The sequence below is a fragment of the Biomphalaria glabrata genome, chromosome 1, assembly GCF_947242115.1.
Source record: "Biomphalaria glabrata chromosome 1, xgBioGlab47.1, whole genome shotgun sequence".
NCBI lineage: Eukaryota > Metazoa > Mollusca > Gastropoda > Planorbidae > Biomphalaria > Biomphalaria glabrata.
Genome location: NC_074711.1, coordinates 80,293,642 through 80,314,323, shown reverse-complemented (window position 1 = coordinate 80,314,323; position 20,682 = coordinate 80,293,642). Strand labels below are relative to the sequence as shown.

The following is a 20,682-nucleotide window of genomic DNA, read 5'->3' as shown; positions in this document are numbered from 1 at the left end:
CACATTCTTGTAAATTGTATGGAAGTCAACTTTAGTAAACCAAACCCTGTCTAGTCTAGTGACAATTTAGTCTAATATTAGGCCCTACCCTGGAGTTGACGACATCCCTACTTGAAGAGAAACCATGATTTGCTTGATAATAGATCTATAAAATTTGCAACAAGATTTGACGGACAGAAGAATGGCCCAAGTCTAAAAAAAAAAAAAACAACAGCTAGCAGTCAAAATTATATCAGAGGAACAAGCCGGAGGCTTAACACAACAGAAAAAAAAAAAAACTAAACCTCAGGATACTCTGCAAGAAATACCTCCGACACCAACAGGATCTCATTTATGTCTTTCTAAAAGGTTTTCGACTGAGTCTGGTATGAAATGACAAAATTTCTTCGAGTCCGCAGAGTAATGAGGAGTAGGCCTATAGTAGTCTCAGCTGATACCTACATATTTTGCCACATCCAGAGCGGACATAAACCGGTATCCGGCGGTGGTCGATTTTGGTTTTCTTTTCGCTGCCTACGTCTGTCATGGGCAGTGGATTTTCTTTTGGTCTGAAATGTGCATGCCGGCCACAGCTTTGTAAGTGATCTCCAGCTGTTTCGTTCCGAAGCCACCTGCTGCCAGTTTCTCTATTTCGACGGCAGTTAAAGCAAGCTGGCCTTTAAAGCTTTTCCAGGGGGCACATATGTTATGCTGACCACCTTTATCTCCTGCAAAAAAAAAAAAAAAGATTACCTTTGGCTTACGGTCGTTCCCCTACGGGATACGTGTCCTGCCCAGCGTAGCAGGCGAACTATTGAAAGCAGTCCCTGCCGGCATTCGAAAGAACATCGCCGCTATTTGTGATGCAGTTTTGCCATCGTGTGTTCATGATGGAGCGCAAACATCTTTGGTGAAATTAAGAAGTCATATAGAGTAAGGTTAAGTCTGACGGTTAAGAGTACCACTGCTTGGTAGACACCGATCTTTTAGGCAGGCGGAGCGATTATTTCGCCCACTCTTGCTTAGAGATGTCTAAATGTGCTGGCTCTAACCTATATATATATATATAGTCATACACAACAGAAGCAGAAAGAAGGGTGAAAATGCAACGGCGCCTGGTGATAATATATGCCCAACCTGCGATCGCAGCTGTGTATCAAGGATTGGCCTCTTTAGTCACACAAGAAGTTGCAAAGGGAAAAGATCGTCTCTCGAGACGTAAAATGCCACAGAGATATATATAAAATATATATAGTCTATGCTCTAACCAGATGTTTATAGCCTACAACTTCCCTTAAAAGTGATGCGTCTTTTGATACTGTGCATCCCAGATATGTAAAGTGGAAAAATACAATATAAACAAAAATATGATCAAAATAATCCAGAATCTTTATTATCAGGCTACTTTATGGTCTCTTTCAGTTGCAAAATGACTATGGATAATCTGATGGAAACGAGATTTCAAGATGCCGCCCACAAAGCTGATCTATCAAGAGGAGCGGCTAGCGCCGATACAATTTGGGATCATCGGCATCGCAGGCTCTACCAGGGTGTAGCATTGTGTGCTGCAAGATGCCTTAAGGTATCCGCCTCTGGGCTGACTTCCGAAGCTTTTTAAAGCTATAAGGCAGCAGTAATTTGAGTTGACATATTTCCTTCTAAGTAGGGTAGCCTGCCAAGGAATAAGGAGTCCATCTGTCCGGATCTTACAAGTTAAGGCGTCAGTTACTCGACTTTTTCCTGTTAGTGATAATAGTTCCACCGGACCCAATATCCGAGTTACGCCTGAAGCTCAGGAGTTGCACTGGTTGTCACATGTTATTTGAAATGAAGGCCATATGGGCGAAGATTTTAGGGCCTATAGGTAGGCCTATTGGCGAGTGCTTATTTCAAACAAACTAAGGAATAGGTGAACGTGACTAGATCTATTTAATAGGACTGCGTTTCTAAAACGTCTTTATAACGTTTATAGGCCTCTACAATCACTATAAGAATTAGCATTTTAAAGTTTTTTGTTCAGACAAATGTTCTTAAATAGTCATTGAACTTATTTCTAATAGGCCTATAGAAGCTGAGCTATTCAGTCTGCTGAATATTATAGATAAACTCTCTAGCTGTTGTAAAATAAAGATAGTTATTCTCGGTTCTGATGCTTGAAGTTGTTTCAGAAAACAACCACGTGTGTTGAAGGAGAGCACAATGAATCAAGAATTGAATTATTTATTTCTGCATTTTCTTTTGCTAACACACTCTGCAGCCTTGTCTCTTATTTCATTCTTTGAATTTAGACTTTCAAAAGTAATGGAATCTAGCTAAGCCAGTGTTTGGTGCGTTACATCGTGAAACTAGGCCTTCTATATAAAATATATAGATCTTGACTTAGTCTAGATTCTATAAAATTCCTATGAATTAGAACTAAAAAAATCAATTCATTCCCAAGACTTAAAATAAACAGACACTTGAAAGGAACGCTTTATATGCATCATCAACATTTAGTAAATATTTTAAATCTTATGGCGCATCATCAACATTTAGTAAATATTTTAAATCTTATGGCGCATCATCAACATTTAGTAAATATTTTAAATCTTATGGCGCGTCAGCGCTAAAATAAAAATAACACGATAGGGCCTACTATCTCTGGTAGGCCCAGATCATAGACATATATTTATGTTTACGGCCTAGATCTAATCTGAACATTTCAAGACATTGACGCACTAACCTACATACATGATTTGCAACAACTTGTTTTTTTATTATTATTTAATTATTTTTTTTGTTGCATAAGCAATGCGTATTTTCGTGCCCATTTTCGTACAAAATACACAAGATGTGCGTTCAACTTGTAGGCAACTCTGCATACCGTTCATGATGCTGCGTTATCTGGTCCCGTTCATGATGCTGCGTTATCTGGTCCCGTTCATGATGCTGCGTTATCTGGTCCCGTTCATGATGCTGCGTTATCTGGTCTATCATCACTTTTGCCTAGTGCATAATGTAACCACAGAGGATCAGTTCCTTGGACTAAATGTGTTGTTTTTTGTTTCCGGTGCTGTGGCCTGTGACACACACACACACACTTCTAGAGCCTCCCGGGGTGGAAGTGCAGTACACACACACTTCTAGAGCCTCCCGGAGTGGAAGTGCAGTACACACACACTTCTAGAGCCTCCCGGGGTGGAAGTGCAGTACACACACACACACACTTCTAGAGCCTCCCGGGGTGGAAGTGCAGTACACACACACACACACTTCTAGAGCCTCCCGGGGTGGAAGTGCAGTACACACACACACACACTTCTAGAGCCTCCCGGGGTGGAAGTGCAGTACACACACACACACACTTCTAGAGCCTCCCGGGGTGGAAGTGCAGTACACACACACACACACTTCTAGAGCCTCCTGGGGTGGAAGTGCAGTACACACACACTTCTAGAGCCTCCCGGGGTGGAAGTGCAGTACACACACACTTCTAGAGCCTCCCGGGGTGGAAGTGCAGTACACACACACTTCTAGAGCCTCCCGGGGTGGAAGTGCAGTACACACACACACACACTTCTAGAGCCTCCCGGGGTGGAAGTGCAGTACACACACACACACACTTCTAGAGCCTCCCGGGGTGGAAGTGCAGTACACACACACACAGACTTCTAGAGCCTCCCGGGGTGGAAGTGCAGTACACACACACACACACACTTCTAGAGCCTCCCGGGGTGGAAGTACAGTACACACACACTTCTAGAGCCTCCCGGGGTGGAAGTGCAGTACACACACACACACACTTCTAGAGCCTCCCGGGGTGGAAGTTCAGCACACAGTTGTTTTTTGTTTTTTATATTTCATTATGAATTAGCACTTGAACCAATTCACAAAGTTTCACACCGAGGCTTCACTTCCTATTTGTAGAAAATGTTCAGAGGCCTAATTAAACTCAAGATTTAAAATTGTAGATTTCGAAGCATTTCATTTCTCTAGCTTGGAATTGCTTTTCCACTCCCTGCTGTTTGAGTATAAGGAAATTGAGAGGCATGCAAAAGAAAAAACACAACATTGAAAAACTGAGAGACATCAAAGAATAAATGATCACAAAATGTAGCAGAATTGAGTCTCTAGAATGTATTAGCACTACAATCCCAACCAGACTCTTCAGAATGGTTAGGAAAAAAAATTAAGTGGAAAGAAGAAATCTTACCAGTCCACAAGATTATGAATCATATCAAAGTGTACACATATACCCATACACAAGGCCATAAAACCATAACATACACACTTGCACACAAGATAATTAGTTTAAAATCAAAAAGGTTTATTGAAGAAAAGTATCAAACTTACATTTCTAATAGTCAAGAAAAAAAAAGATTAATTTCACTTAGAGAAAACATTACTTGGTCATCTGGAAAACAATTAGCTGAATAATCAACAAACTAATAAGTCTGCAGACATTGTTCATATAAACAAGGACTATTGGATTGATGTAACAATACTTGTATAACAATTAACACCGTATGTTGATATCCACAATCTAACAATATACAGAACTTGTATCTAACATAAATTCTAGGTACATACCAATATTTAATATCTATTAAAGTATAAGTCAGCCAAAAACATACAAGATCAAGATATCAGACCCACAGATTAGTCAAAGATGTATCAGACCCACAGATTAGTCAAAAATATATCAGACTCACACATTAGTCAAATATTTAATATCTATTAATGTATAAGTCAGCCAAAAACATACACGATATATATATCAGACCCACAGATTAGTCAAAGTTAAAGAAGTAAAAGTAAAAAAAACAGATTTAAAGATTTCTCAGTCAGCTTACTAGTTAGAAATGCATAAGTAAACATACAAGTTAAGATGTATCAGTCAACATAAAAGCTAAAAATGTACCAGGCAGTCAACATACAACACACTTAGTCAAAGATTTATCACACACAAATTAAAGAAATAAAAGTAAAAAAAAAACAGGTTAAAGATTTATAAGTCAGCTTACTAGTTAATAATGCATTAGTAAACATTCAAGTTAAGATATATCAGTCAACATTCAATCTTAATAGTGTAATAGTCAGCATACAAGCTATTGATGCATCAGTCAACATACCAGTTGAAAATACGGTAAAATACACACTTGAGTGGCTCAAAAACTAAAGAGTGTAATAAAAATGCCAAGCAGCAGTAGACAAACCAGTTTCGGACGTCCTTCACCTCCATGCGACTGGTCTTAAATGTGGTAAAAAACATCATCAACAGTGTCAACAGAACAACAAGCAAAATTAAGATGGTTCCCATGGCGGAACAAAATGGAACCTGCAGTTTGCTTGTAGCATAAAACTCAACATTGAATAATTCATCCCTATGGTATTCTCTTTGAAAGTCTGTCTCTTGAGTGTATGTATCAGAGATATTCTGTGAGGCTAAGGTTATCTACAGAAACAGAAGAAACCCTTCTGTTACATATAAATTTGAATTAAAAAAAACATCTAAAAACAATATAGACAAACTATAGTAAGATGAGCATTATAAAGATCATTATAAAATAGAAGAAATTATTAAATGAAACATGTAATGTAACAATAACTCAAAAACAATCTAATCACAGTAACAGGTTACATGCTTGTAGGAAATATATAAAATTGTCTACAAAGTTTCAAATGTAAGTCTTAAAGCTTCATTCTTAGGACAAGGGTAAGTAAATAAATCTTACTTGTTCAATTAAATTGGCTTGCACTCTGCCGAGATGAGCTTCTAATTTTCTTTTCTTCTCCACTTCATTGAGATCCAGATACCCTTTGAGTTTCCGTCTTGCTTTAAGAACCCCTGATGATAAAAGATCACTAACATATAAGTTGATAACACTAAAACCTCAACACCAAGTACACAAAATATTTTGGGTACTGGCATGAAAGAGAAAGTAAAAGGCAAATCAAAGAAAAATACTTGCATAAATTTAACAAAACTAAAAATATCTCATAACAGTTAAAATATATCTGTTATCTTTTTAAGCTTGCAATTTTAAAGACTCCCCCTACTCCCTTCAAAATACATATAAATTTAAAAACTTCTAATGATACACCAAGTAAAAGTTAAAAAAAAACATTTATGAAACCTTAAACAGTTTAACAATCTTATTTCAAAATAAAAGAACACAAGTGTAAAAGTGTAACAGACTTATCTTAAACCACCATTTTCCAAAGAATCAAAAGAAAATTTTCCAACAAAATATATAATGATATGTTCTGACAAAGCATGTAGGACTTATCTGGTCCTTAATCAGCTAAAAAAAAGCTGTTTCTGCTACCATCATCATCATCAAACTCCATTTGAGTGAGGGCTTGATAGGCTAAAACCCTCTTTTGCAAAAGCCCTGGCCAGAAACCCTACTGTCTTACGTAGTGTATACATGTCACCATACAGGTCGAGAATTTTTGGTTTCCCAGAGCTGTCGAGACGGAGATCAACAAGTCTGGGGCAGTCAAAAAGAATATGAGACATGACTTCCTCTTCTTCCCCGCAGCGGGGCACCGTGAATCAAAATTTGGCCATAGCCGTGATAAGTATGAGCCAACAGGACAGTGGCCTGTCCTGCACTGTGCTATAATAGCTTGCTCAGGCCAGGACAGCCTCCACCACGGGGAAGTGTGGTCAGGGCGCCTCATGCGCTCCCAGACTCCACTGGCTTTTTGGGACTTGTCCCAAGACTCAAACCACTTTTTCATTTCTGTTTTTTTTTCTGCTACATCTTTTGTTAATGAATACTTAATATTCAAGTGCAGCCCATCAGTGGACAAAAAAACCCCACACATTTTGAAAAGATTGTCATGCTTTAGTAAAAATAATAATATTTTTCAAGGTTTTAAACAGCAGTACTTGAACAATAATTGCACTTACTGGAAGTAATTTTTTCCAAATTTTCATCTTTCTGTTAAAGAATAATACAATTTATGTTACACAAAAAACTAGTAATACTGATTATAAAGCAATAAATGAACAATGAAAATGGAAATAAAAATGATATAGAAATCACATTATAGTCTGAAACATACTCTTGCCACTGATGCTGGCAACATTTCCCAATTTTGCAGGTCTATGAAAAAGTATTATTTTGAATTCTTGCTGACTTTTGAATAAATAACTTAAATGTGAACTATATTACAACTCTCATCCATCAGTTTTTGTTTTAATTTGTGTATAGATGTCCCATGCAATGCATTCTCTATCAATGCTTACTTTGAAAGTGATGTCAATATCATTGTTTAGAAATATTTTATCTACCCTTGTAAATCTTGTTTTGTTGTATTATACATTGTGTAGTTCACAATATCTACTCGGTCCTGCCTACAAACATCTCTAGATTGTGAAATTGAAATTTATCAGCTGAAGTTACCAATAAAAGATAAAGACATAATGATATGCTGAAAGACTTGTGTTAGAAAATCGTGTAATGTAATGCTCGATAAAGGCCAATTATAGCATGTGTATTTGATATTTGCTTTCTTTTCTATTTGTGTAGCTGTCAAGGTGGTACTGTAAGTAGGGAATAGTCCCTCCAATCTGTACAGGTAAGTTATCTTAAGTCCTCCCCGTGAAGCTGGTAAAAAAGGGCTTAAATATTCCTGTCATAGAATTAAAGTAGCCTGTTAAAATGGGCTTCCATGCCCATGTTGTGCTAGTATAAAGTTGCTTACCAATGAACTTGAAAAAATTAATGCTACAAATGCCCAGCAGGTTAAATTTGAATTTGCAATGCCTACAATAGTTTCCTTGAGGACTAAAGATCTGAAAGTAAGGAATTCTAAGGACTGTGTTGTCTTAGAGCACAAAAATAAATGATTAATTCATTAAAATGAAGCTGTATATAATGTCATACTTACAGCACCAACTTGCATGATCTTTGGTAGCCACTGATCAAACTTTATAGAGTCAGATTCCTTTTTCTGGAAGGAAAAATATTTTACTGAAAAATAATCCTGCTACAAAAAGCTTTCACAGAAAATAGTCTTCAGAGTATAAATATTATACACAATAAATACAATACAATATACAATAAAAAGTTCAGTAACTCACTAGTGATTTTAATGAAATATATATTTGTTTTTAAACTTTAATTATTATTTTTTTACTTTTAATTTAGAGTAGACTGCTGATGCAATGCAATGCAATTAGAAACTGCCAGCAATTTTTACAAAGCTTATAGGAACTCACTTTATCTTTCTGTCTGGTAAAAAATTTGAACATGTTATATCACACCCATTTGCACAATTATTCATTGACAAAGACAATACAACAATCGATAAAAAAAATTAACTAAGTAATCAACTAATTACTGGTATTTAATTTTCTTTTGACACTCACATGGGAAATTTAATTTTCCAGCATTCAGAGATATGTCCTAATATTTAGGATTATTTCTCCCACACCCATTCTCAGATCAAGTTGAAAGTTTAAAAATTTATTGTACCAAACAATTGAAGTTGCTCCCCTTAGATAAGCTTTTTTTTCTTGTCTTAACTTTCATATAACAAGAGTTCTAATCTTTTAAAAGAGGAAATAGCAGCTATTGGGTGAATAACATCTTTATTTACAAATAATTCTTAAGAGAGACTGTTACAATACGATATTGAAAATTAAAAACTTTTTTATTATAAGAAGAATAAACAGTTTCAAATTACTTATAAAGATCTACATATTTTTTTTACAAAAATATATAACTAGTTTACAGATAACAGTAAAACAATATTCAATGTACAATAGATGAAAAAAGAAAAGAAACCTACCAGATCATTAGGAAATGCAGGCACACCTTTAATGGCAACATTTCCCCATCTTAGTATGGGGGATGAGAAAGAAAAATTATACCGAACATTTTGTTCAAAAAAAGGTTCATCAATTTTGTATTTGGCTTTCATCTGATGGAAACAAGAAAAAAAAAACAACATAGTCTGAAATTAAAATGTTCAAAGTGGAATGGAAATTATTAAAAAGGTAGCTAGAATATTGACCAAACTCTCATCTTTTTCACATCAGGGTAAACTTAATTTCTTAATTAAAATCTCAACAGTATCTTTGAATTATAATTAAAAGTGCTTCCCAATTTTAGGTTTAAAACTTTAACTACTTCCAAAATGAAAGCATTATTTTTATTTATAAATTCCTTATAGAAACTTGGATGCTAACTGCAGATCTATAGAGGAGGACCCTTGCAGGTGAATTGAGATGCTATAGAAGGTTACCTATAGCAGGATACTAGGTGTTCCCTACAAAGACCACATCACAATTGAGGAGATTCAAAACAGGATCAAAATGACAAATTGACCCCACGAACTAGCTGACCACTATTAAAAAACGCAAACTAAAACTTTATGACTATATAACAAGGTCCACAGGGCTCGCAAATACCTTTTTTCAGGGAACAGTACCAGGACAAAGAAGAAGAGGCAGAGAAAGCAATGGGAAGATAACATAAAATAATGGATGGGCCTGTCAAAGAAATAGATTCTTTTCAGGGCAAAAGACAGAGAGAGATAGAAAAATTGAGTCGACATATCATGTGTGGTGTCCAAGGGGATAGGAGAAGGTGAAGTGTGTATGTGGAGCTATTAGGATATAACTTTAGAAAACATTCACTATTTTAATTCAATCGCAGATTTCACTTAAGTTTTTAAATTGACCTGTTTTACAATTATACTTTGTATGCACAATTTTATAACCTTGAAATTCACTACAAATATAGCATAAAATAAGTCATTAGAATACAAAATAAGCAAAGTATTTATATTTTTTTTTTTATGTTTCTTATTATTTCAAGTTGAATAACAATTGCATCTAGAAATTGCTATTAAACAAACAAAATATATATATCATATATATCAACTGTTTTTACCTTGAGTAATTGGACAGTCATTGTTATTATTTGACATCTCTTACCATTTTTAACTTTAAATGACCAGTAATGTCTTTTGCAGGTTCCATATATTTCATATAAGTTGCAAGTTCTTTAAACTCCTGCATCTAAAGATAAAAAATACAAAAAGAAAAATTAGATATGGTAATGTTGCCTTATATCTAAGTTGACTGAGTAGATCTTCTATTATGACAATAGTTTAGTGGAACTTTTGTTTTCCAAAATATCACAAAGATTTAGAAATGAATAAGACACAGAACTTATTCAAGAAAAGATATTCTAATTACTTTAATTAACAAATCCAATAAGAATGAGTGCATACATTTAATTCAAAAATTAGAATTACAAAATTATGTTTGTTAGACCAAAGAAGCTTATTTTAAGATCCAATGTTACTTATGTACAAGCAATGGGTAGTGGGGGGGGGGGGGGGGGGGGATATAGATTTTTTTTTTCTTGGTGAGCATCACTAGTTTGAGAAACGATGATTTATAGCAATGTATATTTCAATTTCCTTATCTATCCGCTTCCACTTCAAATATTAAGGATCTACTACTCTTACCTTTATCTCCACAATATCATCCACATAGAAGCAGCAGGTTTTCATAAAGACTGGTTCACTCATTGTCTGAACAACATTTAGAACCTCGGCAGTGTAGGCCGCTTCCATTTTAAACTTAGTGAATAAAATATCAAAGTCTTGAGAAGAGTCAATAGCCTTCCGCAATCGAGGGAGCAACACTTTCCTGGACAGAGAGAATTCAATACTGAATGTTTCTAAAATGTTTTACATGTTTCAGATGTTCTTTCAGAGTTGAAGATTTACTTCCTAATCCAAACCTCCAGCAGGACGACAGGAGATGGCTGCAGGCAGGGTATGAACCTGGACCATCAAGAAGTCCGAATGACAACTGTTAGATAGCTAGTTTAGTTAGTTGGGTAGCTCATTTTATTAGACTGACGGTGAACATACATTTTATAGTGACGACATAGACTTTGGGTTAGAGATTAGAATAGACTTTTAATTAATCAGTTACTGCTAGACTCTTGAGAGGATAACTAGACTAGACTGTGGCCCATTCTGTAATAAATATTTGTTTGAAGTTCACCTTGAGTCAACTTGGTCATTGAGTCTGTGTTCCTGTTAGTACCTTATCTATATTTGTGACGGTGTGCATGTTTCAAGAACTCGCAATTAAAATACATCAAACAAGGTACACACGCACTTAGTCTAATTAAGCATCTTCTAGAAATACTTCAGCTACATTTGATATACACATGCATCTGTTACACAGTCCAGCACGCTTACTGAAAGACCAGGCAGCTATCCAAAACATCAAGTGAGGGAGGGACACTTAGCCTGGTTGTGCGGTTTGCGCGCTGGACTGTCGTTCGGATTTATCGACGGTCGAGGGTTCAAACCCTGCCTGCTCCCATCCCACGTCGTCCTGAGGGAGATTAGGACTAGGAAGTAAACTATCTTCAACTCTGAAGGAACATCCGAAATATGTAAAACAAACAAACAATTCAATGTTCTGATGAATGCTTCTGACCATGTTTATAGATAAAAATGTTTTTTAAACAAATTTATAGTATTTATTAATTGTTCAAAGTGAGAGGTGTTCAGTAACATAAACTATCAAAACAAATATGTTCAAAATTAAGGGAAGTCCTCTTGACTATTTGATATAACAAGATTTGACATTAATGTTCGTTAGGTGGTCTCAAACGTAACAGGTTCAAACCCTGCACACTGCCATCCACAGATGGTTTGAGCTAGGATATAATTATCTTCAGAATCTGAATGAACATCTGAAACATGTAAAACAATTTTAGTTCTACCATTTTGTATCTCCCAACCCATGTCAAAAATGTACTTCTTCCATGATTGTCATAGAACCTAAGACGCTACTAGATCCAGAATAGGTATGCATTCACATTCAAACATTAAAGAAAAAAACAAACATTTAGCTCTGGAAATTCTTTATAAGCAGTCTGCTCATTTTATTCCAATTGCATTAAATATCTTAACACTTGAAACAATAAAGAATTCCACTAGAACACTTTCAATCATTACACAAAAGCCACTAAAAGAAGAAGAATAAGTCCTATTTATGAAATTATCTTTGTAAGTTGAATCTTATTTAAACAATTAACACACTTCAAAACACTGATGAATGTTTCACCAATCATACAATACATCCTAGACAATAGGCACCAAATCATACTACAGAAAAAAATTTCTACTAACCTGGCAATTTTGAGAATGGCAGTGTAAGCTTTTTTCTCGACTTCCCCGAGACGAGAGCGACTGTTGTCTAGGACTTCTTCATGCTCTTCACTGACCAGCCCGGAATAGAGAGAGAATCCAAGGATGCGCTCCTGAACCAAACACTGAGCCAGTAGCATGCAACAATGATTCAGTTCATTCTCCTTCACATTCACTCGCCATCTATTGCCGAGGTCTTCCAGCAAAGTCTAGTTTTAAAACGTAGAAGAAAAAGAATGCAAAGTCTAATATTACTAACAACTAATGTTATAAAATAAAAACTTTTTGTTTCATTTAATTGTAGCAAATTTTGGCAAAAACTTTTTGTTTACCATGGTAAAAGTAACAGCTATCACTCAGGACTAATGTGTGGATAAGTATATATAATAAACATCACTGGGCCTAGAATGGTTCCATCAGCATTCTATACTTTTATATTGAGCTTGCTGAGACTGTCCCATTTATAGTGACATTTTAAGTGCTTTTGATAATGTTTAACAAATAAGAATAATTAATACCTGGCCATGAGAATGTTATGGACACTTAGCTAGTTGGAGAGAATTCAATGTTCTGATGAATGCTTGCCAATAAGTTAAATACTAAATGAGTCAACAAGTTTATAGAAGATGGAAATTCCTTTATTAGCTCCACCTAACATTTCAAATTTTCAATAATAACTCTTAATGACTCCTTAATAAATCAACCTTTTCAATCTTTTGACAAATGTAAAATAAAAAATAAAAAAGTTTCCCTTTCAGACCTTGCGGTCTATTGGGCAGATGATGTAAAAGTCATACGTTTGACAAATGTGGTGATAAATAAATTAATTTGTAGTTGAATTTTTCAATGTCTTACTATACAATCTCTCACAATGGCAATGAATCAGTTTGGCTTCCTTAATGCCCTCTGACATCCAAGGTGCTGAGAGCAGATTAGAAATAAGAAAATGATCTAAGATCACCAAAATCAATAAGTTCAAGACCTCACTACCAATACAGGATTTAAACAACAATCATGTGTGCCTAAACAGTGAAATAGATGTGAATCCTTTCTCCAATACTATACTATAATAGCATATTAACAGAACCTGTCTTAGTGAATTATGTGTAGTAAGGTACCCGTTATACAAGAGCTATGAATATTACTTAGTCACTGTATGTCACTATTTCAATGTTATTGCTTATTAAATAGCATCTAACATGCCTTAAAGATCTCTGAACAAAATACATTATTTCATTGAAGATACCTTCAAAACTTCAACAAATAAAAAAAAATCTCTAAAATTAACAAATAACTCTCTGCTACTAACAGATGAGAACACTTCTAGCACCTCAATTACCAAAAAATTAAATCTCATATCTCTAACAGACAAAAGAATTTTTTTGTTAGTTCAATTTTTTTAAAATAAATTCTTTACTTGAATCATCTGTTTCTTTTTTTTCTCTTCTGGTGTTTCTTTTCTACTTGATTTCGCAGTGGGGTCATTCCTTGCTTGTATTCTTTCTCTTCTAGTTCCAAGCCGCCTAGAATGTGAAAGCATTGAGTTAGTTATCAAAATATTTGTCAATGTTGAAGATGTTGAATGTGAGGCAGAGAACTTGAATTTCAATCTGACCTTTAGTCTTCTGATGCACATCCTAGCCTAATAGAAATTGAGAGCTGTTGACCAATTTAAAAAGTTAGCAAATCAGCACATTCTTCTAATTACAGACATTCCTTCAGATAATTATGTTCTACATATATCCATGTGTTAATTTAGTCATGCATGTTAATCATGTTAATAAGAAACTTCCTGACTGATTCAGGTAACCCATGTCATGGTCAAATGGCACATGGGAAGAAAGAAGGACAAATTGGTCCTAGCATATGGAAATAAGAAAGGTGCCTTTATCTTTATATTTGAGTTATGATTCAGTGTTTTATGTATTATGTATTACAAATAAGTGTCTTTATATATAGTGATTTTAATAATTATGTTATTCTAGTAAAATTCTTTTATTATAATTCTTATGATCTATTTTGCATCTGTTCTAGTTTGATTAGATTGTATTTCCAATTCATCTGTCCAAAGTTTAAAAAGTAGCAAACAATTTAACAACATTTCCATAAAGCAATCTTATCTTATTCTAAAAAACTGGAAGAAAAAAACAGCATGACATACCTGAGTTCATCTGCTGTCATATCCTTGAAGCTAGTGTGCTTAGGAAGCATGTCATTAAGCAGCTTATAGATCATGGCCCTTGTCACCTTGGTGGCCAGCACCATGGGTGGATCCTCCAGCTCATTCATCACATCCTTCTTTGCCACGTTCACCATCATGGCGCAGTAGTTCTGCACTGTCACTTTATACTTCAGCTCTATATTGATTTCCCTTTCTGCCACATAGACGGTGTCTCTTGAAAAAAATTTGACAAGCTTGTCCATCTAAACAAAATAAATAAAATTTGTACAACATGTAAGAATTTTATGAAGAGGTCCTTTAAGCTAAACAAGAATAAATTGTAAATAATGCAAAATTGAAAAAAAATCATTAAATAGTAAACACTATATGAAGGGATTTCAATTACTCCAAATATTTTTTGTTGATGAGTGTTTCTCCAGTACTGGTTACAACTAGGTATTGGTTCACTAAAAAGTCCGTATTTCATAAGATTGTTATTCAAATGTGACAATTTGCATTACATTGCATTAAGAAATGGTTAATCTATAAATTTTGATATTTTGAGCTCATAAGGTGCTAGGGAAATATTGAAATTGTAAAAAATGTGTGAAATTACTACCCAAAATGGCAGCTTTTGATGTAACACGGAACACCATGGTATGATTGAATTAATATCGTACTAAAACCAAGGGGCATAAAACTTCCATCTTTGTTGGAATATGTTAACAAGATCCTCATATTTCAATGTCATTATTTAGTTTTTCTCAAGGTTATTAAAATATTGATTAAACACGGTCACAAAAAGGCGTTTGAGGCGCATCGCGATGTGTCCCACTTTATACGGAATTACAATCCTCTATGAATTGTAAACAAGAAATAAATAATATGCTCAACATTGCATTTCTGTTACAACAAGCATTAAAGATTTCTTTTAAAGTATTTTTTTTGTTAAAAGCTTTCTAAACATGCATAACGAGCTTAAAATAGGTCGAGGTGTCCCAGATGAAGCGCCTGTGCTGCGTGTGTTAAGAATGGGATTATTTTTCCCACAACACTACTTTTTATGAATGAGAGTTCTTTTGAGCATCACAGGTATTGTGTAGAACAAAAGAAGTGCCGTTTCCGCTGGAAATACTGGCGTAGTAATTAACAGGAGTACGTAAACAATAGCGTGTCCCACAATAAACCATTGATGCGCCTCAAGCGTCGACACGATCAATCGCCGGCAATCTTGCACAAAAACCTCATTTAATCTGTTTTTTGTGAATCAACAACCCATCAGGTACGTAGATATTTCATTATTCTACTGAAATTTAAGCTTATTACAAATAAGTTTGATTGCAATATCCAAATCGAAGTGCTTTTTTTATTACGAGGTTACTAAATTTAACCATTCAATCATGACGTCACGTGAAGCGTCTTGAACACAATTTAGTCTTAAATCGTAAAGTTAATCAATTTTAAAGCCTGTTACTAAACAAAAAGTTTATATTTCTAAAACAATTATGTTGATGTAATAGTAGACGTGTGTAGCGATTTAAAATAATTAATTTGTTTTTATTTTGAGAAGTAAATTGGATTAGGCGTTGAGGCGCTCCTTGGGACCCCGTGCTGGTGTTTTCCATGCATAAATTATGGCGTCACATGTAGCGTCTAATGCGAGTTCAGGATTTGTTACGTTTTCTGTATTCATGGAAGTTTTAATTAAGATTAAATGATTTTAATATATGTAATAAACTATTTTCATAATTAATCATTTTAAATGAACATTTATTGACATCTTTTATTTTATATTTTTTGTAATTTTACTTTACATCGTTTGGGGCGTTTCAGTGGACACTACTCCGTTTGTTTACAAATGGTGTCCTAGTTTGCGTCTGTTAAGTCCAAATAGATTTTAGTGATAGTTTGTTAAAGATTTTACAGTGTCAGATAATATTAGCTACATCTAAAAGAAATAAAGCGGTACTGTTTAAGAAATATTAAATAATTAAAATTTACTTATTACTGTAAATAAGATTTAGAACTATTAGATCTTTCGTTTGAGGCGCATCTCGGACACTTGTCTTTAAAACTTTAAAGAGCTTAACTCTAGATCTAGAAATCTAGACTGATTAGACCTCTAGACCTAAATCTAGATTTACTCTAGATCTAGATCTAATTATGTAATTCATTATCTAGATTTACTCTAGATCTAGATCTAATTATGTAATTCATTATATTATAGCTAGATTTACTCTTGAGTCTTGATCTAGACCTAGAGTAGAGTAGAATAGTCTAGTCAGTCTAGATCTAATTCACTATCTAGATTTAGATCTAAACTAGATTATTAGATTAGAAATCATTAGATCTTTTATGAATCTAGACTAGTGACTCTAGACTAGATCATTTATGACTAGATTTAGAATCTATTTTTAGATTTAATAATATATTTTTCTTTAAATTGACCAGTATCTAGAAAAATATCTAGAGACTAGATCTATATTATAGACCTATTCTATATTAAAATGTAGATAGTATCTAAAACAAAGTTTGGTTTAACCTGCACTTAATTTCCATTGTATTGTTTATACAGTATATTCAATTATATTATATTCAGTTCTTTCAGTCTACCACTGAATGATTATAACTTAAGTTAATATAATTAACAGTACTAGTCCTATACTATTGATTGAGTCTATCCCTATCAAGCAATTATGGGCATTACTAGACTAGATTTAAATAATGCACCAATATATAATATATTATATGTTTATGAAATTTATTAGTAGGCCTATATTATATATAATAGATCTATTTATTTAGATACTTATACATTTTTTTATAAATTACAGATTTCAGTAATGGAGTATCTGTTAGAGTTTCAAGGCGTCTACAAGCCAAGAAAGACTCTAAATTTACAAGCATCAAAGCCTGAGTCTCTAACACGTGTTGCTGTTTTAGAGCAGAGAGAAAAGGAAAGGTTGAGAAAAGCTGCATACAGGGCCTAGTTAAGCCCACATGAAAAAGCTTGGATAAACAGAAAACGCAAAGAAAGAAAACAGCAAGCTAATAGTCCACTTAATGTCATCTCAGCAGAGGTTGGTGAATCACTAGGTACTGGATTCCAGACTCCAGTGGCAAAAAGAATGGCTGTTTCAAGGGCTTTGATGAAATTGCCTAGGTCACCCAAGAAATATGCTGCAGTTTTTGATGGTCTCACACAAATATGCTCCCCAAGAAAAAGTAAAAGCTGTCCATGACATACGCTTTCTGCGCCTACCTGAGAGAAGAAAGCTCATCCTTCTAAACAACATTAAAGAAAGTATCAAAACCTAACTACACTCCACCAGCAAAAAAAAAAGTCAGATGTCTAGTGCTCATAGACAAGTACTCTGCAGTATCCTTAGTAAGTACAACAAACTCAGAGGTTGTGCTACTCATTTCTAACATTTGGTCAAGAAGTTTTATGTCCAAGTGCAAATCAGAACAAATTGCAAGAAAAAAAATGACGTGATTGCATTGCACAAAATGCCTTGGAAACAATATTCATTTTTTACAGTAGAGGGAACTGATCCCTCTCAATCATCTGTTAGTGCTCAAACAGGAAAACGTTTCATGCAAAAGCTACTTTACATAAGATGCAGTCTTGCTTATGTGAGTTGTGTTTGAAGATTTTTCTTTATATAGAGGGCATTAATAAATTTCTGATCAAAAAAGGACACAGAGAGCTGACATTAATAAATCCAGCTTCATCACTTGACTTAACTCTATGCCCAAGAACTAATGCCAATTGTTTTCATAAGCTGCAGTGCATTGAAAGATCATGTAGCAACTGTGGTGTGGATTTAATTAACAAGTATTGAGCCTTTAAAAAATTGCACAGATGAATTAGCAGAGTGGAGTATAGTATGTGGTCAAAGATGACGGATGAGTATGTTCAGAGTGATGGTACACTGCAAAAGGTATCAAAGTGGCGACCAGTAAATAAAGAAGGATCTTTTAATGACCTAGTGAGAGGTATTACACCTAACACTATTGCTTACAGAAATAGAAGCTGTTTCTGCTATCCATACAGAAATTCATATGGCAGTCAGTGCCTGCATGATGAAATATGTGGCTCTTGGAAGGTGTTCAAACTTCAGAAACAAAATGGTAAGTACTTGTATTTATTTATTTTTAAATAGCACTTTACAATTATCTGAGAAAAAAACATTATTCATTTTAAAATTACGTAATTGATTTCTAAATGAAATTGTTTCTTTTTCTTCAGTAGTGCAATCTCAGTCAAATCTTGAAGACTCTTTGGATGTCAGTCCCATATGCTCAAATTCAAAGGTAAAGAGCTTTTACATATAAACATTTTAAACATTTTCATTGAATCTTATGTTACCTGTATTGTATAAGTTGTTTTTTAATAATATACCTTGCTAAATAATTTTAGACTCATTTTAGAAATTAAGTATTTCAGCCCCATGTTGTTGTTTTTTCAGGCCCAAACAATTTTCTTCACTCATCAAAAGTACATTGTAAATAGCTGTGTGATTGTCAAGTATGGGGAAATATTCTATCCAGGTATAATTTTTTGCACTGTGTACCTTTTAATTTCAATAAACAAGTTCAAAGTATGTTTTAGATTGAAGTATTAACTTTTCAACATTGCTGGTAATTTTTTCTAACAGGAGTTGTGATAGAAGTCCTGGATGATCAGCGCAGAAATAATTTTTTTAAAAGGCACAGAAATTAAAGAAATATAGGACATACAGTTAGTGTATGCAGACAGGATTGTTACTGAAGTGATGTTGATACCAAGGCAATAGTTTGAGAGTGGAATGTTTTGATTTCTGAATTTGTCAAATAAAATTTGTGTACAGTTTTATGTGTTTTCTTTTCTTTCTTTTTTTTTTCAAACCTTTTTCTGTGTGTTAAAACTAACAAAAGATATAAAATATATATTTGTCAATAATTAAAAATAATAATGATCATTCACTTGTGCACAGATAAGACAAAAATATAAACTTATAAACATTATTTTAAAAAATGGTGTCCCATGAAGCACCCGCGACATTTTGTGAAATTAAAGCAGCATTTTTACAAATGGGTACTATATGACTAGAATAGTGAACTTAATAACAAGTCTAATGGATCACTTTAGTGCAAAAATAAAATAATTTCAATATTCTCACAGAATATCTTTTAAAAAAACTTTAACTTGTAGTGTCACAGGTGCTACGGTGTCCCAAATTTTGAATTGAGCTCAAATCCACTTTTTCTATGCAAAAGCATAAATTTCAGTATCTAAAGACTAATATCAATAAAGACAGTTATATTATGCTAAAATACAATGAATTTATCAATTGGTCGTTGTTAAATTATCAAGTGGTGTCCCGGTGATGCACCTGTGACGCAAAAGGGGGTACCCCTTGAATAGACACTGCTGTCAAAATCTACATCTTGCAATTCATTTTCTATTGATAAATTCTTAAAGTGAACTGGTTGAAGAAGTGAATACAGTTGAAATGAAACCAAAAACTTCAACTTTAATTTTTAGCATAATGTGACACTTTTTGGCACCAGTACTGGAGAAACACTCTGATGTAACTTAATGTCTAGAAATAGAAATAAGAATCATGAAGATTACACTGTATTAAATGAGATAAAATATTTCCCTAGCTATCCAGTTCAAAAAAATGCCATCAAAGTCTTTCATTGCATTTTTAAACTAACCTCATCACAGCCTTGACCTAAAGTTTCAGTATCATCTTTCACCTGACGAGCACAGAAAAGGCAACGGCGTACAAGCTTTTGTCGTACGCCAAACTTCTTGCGCCTGATAACCATTTGAGCAAGATAAGATTCCTCTTTATTGACAAGGACAATATCTATGAGTGTCTCAAGCATCGTGAGGATGGAGGTCACTAGTTGATTGCAAAGAAAACCTTCTTCTTGGTTTGGCAATATATCATGAAAGTCTTTGTTACTATACATAAAGGCCTAAAAAAAGATGTAGTGTTTGAAATGTTAGCAATCAGAAAAAAAAATTTATAAGAGGGTCAGCAAAGTATTTAAACATATTATTAGTTATAAGTTCAAAATATAGAACATATTACGGAAATATGTAGATAAAGTTTTTCTTAAATACCACAGTCCAGTGATGCCCAAATTACAGCCTGCTGGTTGCATCGTGACTCCATCCAGCCCAAAAAATGTTGGCATGAAGTTTGAAGAAAAAAATCTTTCTTTTAGGGTACCGGGTAAATGGATTGTTACTGATAAGCCAACATATTTGTTTTATAAAGAAAGAGTGGCTCTTTTTAAAGAACAAAACATTCAACAGCTTTATGAAACCAAACACATAAATAAATAAGGGGACATTCTTGGTT

General features: G+C 34.1%; 2 protein-coding genes across 4 annotated transcripts in view; one reads left to right on the top strand and one right to left on the bottom strand.

Moving 5' to 3' along the window:
- Positions 1–4,080: 4,080 nt before the first annotated feature.
- LOC106079750 (uncharacterized) overlaps positions 4,081–20,682 on the bottom strand; it is a 35,432-nt gene continuing 18,830 nt past the window's right edge. Inside the window, exons 16-26 of the mRNA XM_056017893.1 lie at positions 20,027–20,293; positions 14,321–14,583; positions 13,577–13,682; positions 12,142–12,368; positions 10,453–10,636; positions 9,914–9,997; positions 8,764–8,895; positions 7,861–7,923; positions 6,878–6,908; positions 5,694–5,806; positions 4,081–5,413 (exon numbers count right to left, since the gene is read on the bottom strand). Of these exons, the coding sequence (XP_055873868.1) occupies positions 5,078–5,413; positions 5,694–5,806; positions 6,878–6,908; positions 7,861–7,923; positions 8,764–8,895; positions 9,914–9,997; positions 10,453–10,636; positions 12,142–12,368; positions 13,577–13,682; positions 14,321–14,583; positions 20,027–20,293 (1,806 nt within the window). The 3' untranslated portion in view covers positions 4,081–5,077. The remainder of the gene's footprint in view (positions 5,414–5,693; positions 5,807–6,877; positions 6,909–7,860; positions 7,924–8,763; positions 8,896–9,913; positions 9,998–10,452; positions 10,637–12,141; positions 12,369–13,576; positions 13,683–14,320; positions 14,584–20,026; positions 20,294–20,682) is intronic.
- On the top strand, positions 14,764–19,175 carry LOC129924085 (uncharacterized). Of its 3 annotated transcripts, XM_056017906.1 has the most exons (5): positions 14,768–15,602; positions 17,155–18,454; positions 18,573–18,637; positions 18,793–18,874; positions 18,982–19,175. In XM_056017906.1, exons 2-5 carry the CDS (start codon positions 18,211–18,213, stop codon positions 19,044–19,046), a joined length of 456 nt encoding a protein of 151 aa, XP_055873881.1. In that variant the 5' UTR covers positions 14,768–15,602; positions 17,155–18,210; the 3' UTR covers positions 19,047–19,175. The 3 variants fall into 3 exon arrangements, with proteins under 3 accessions (XP_055873874.1, XP_055873880.1, XP_055873881.1); XM_056017899.1 differs by having other exon boundaries at positions 14,764–15,602; positions 18,793–19,175; XM_056017905.1 differs by having other exon boundaries at positions 14,764–16,049; positions 18,793–19,175.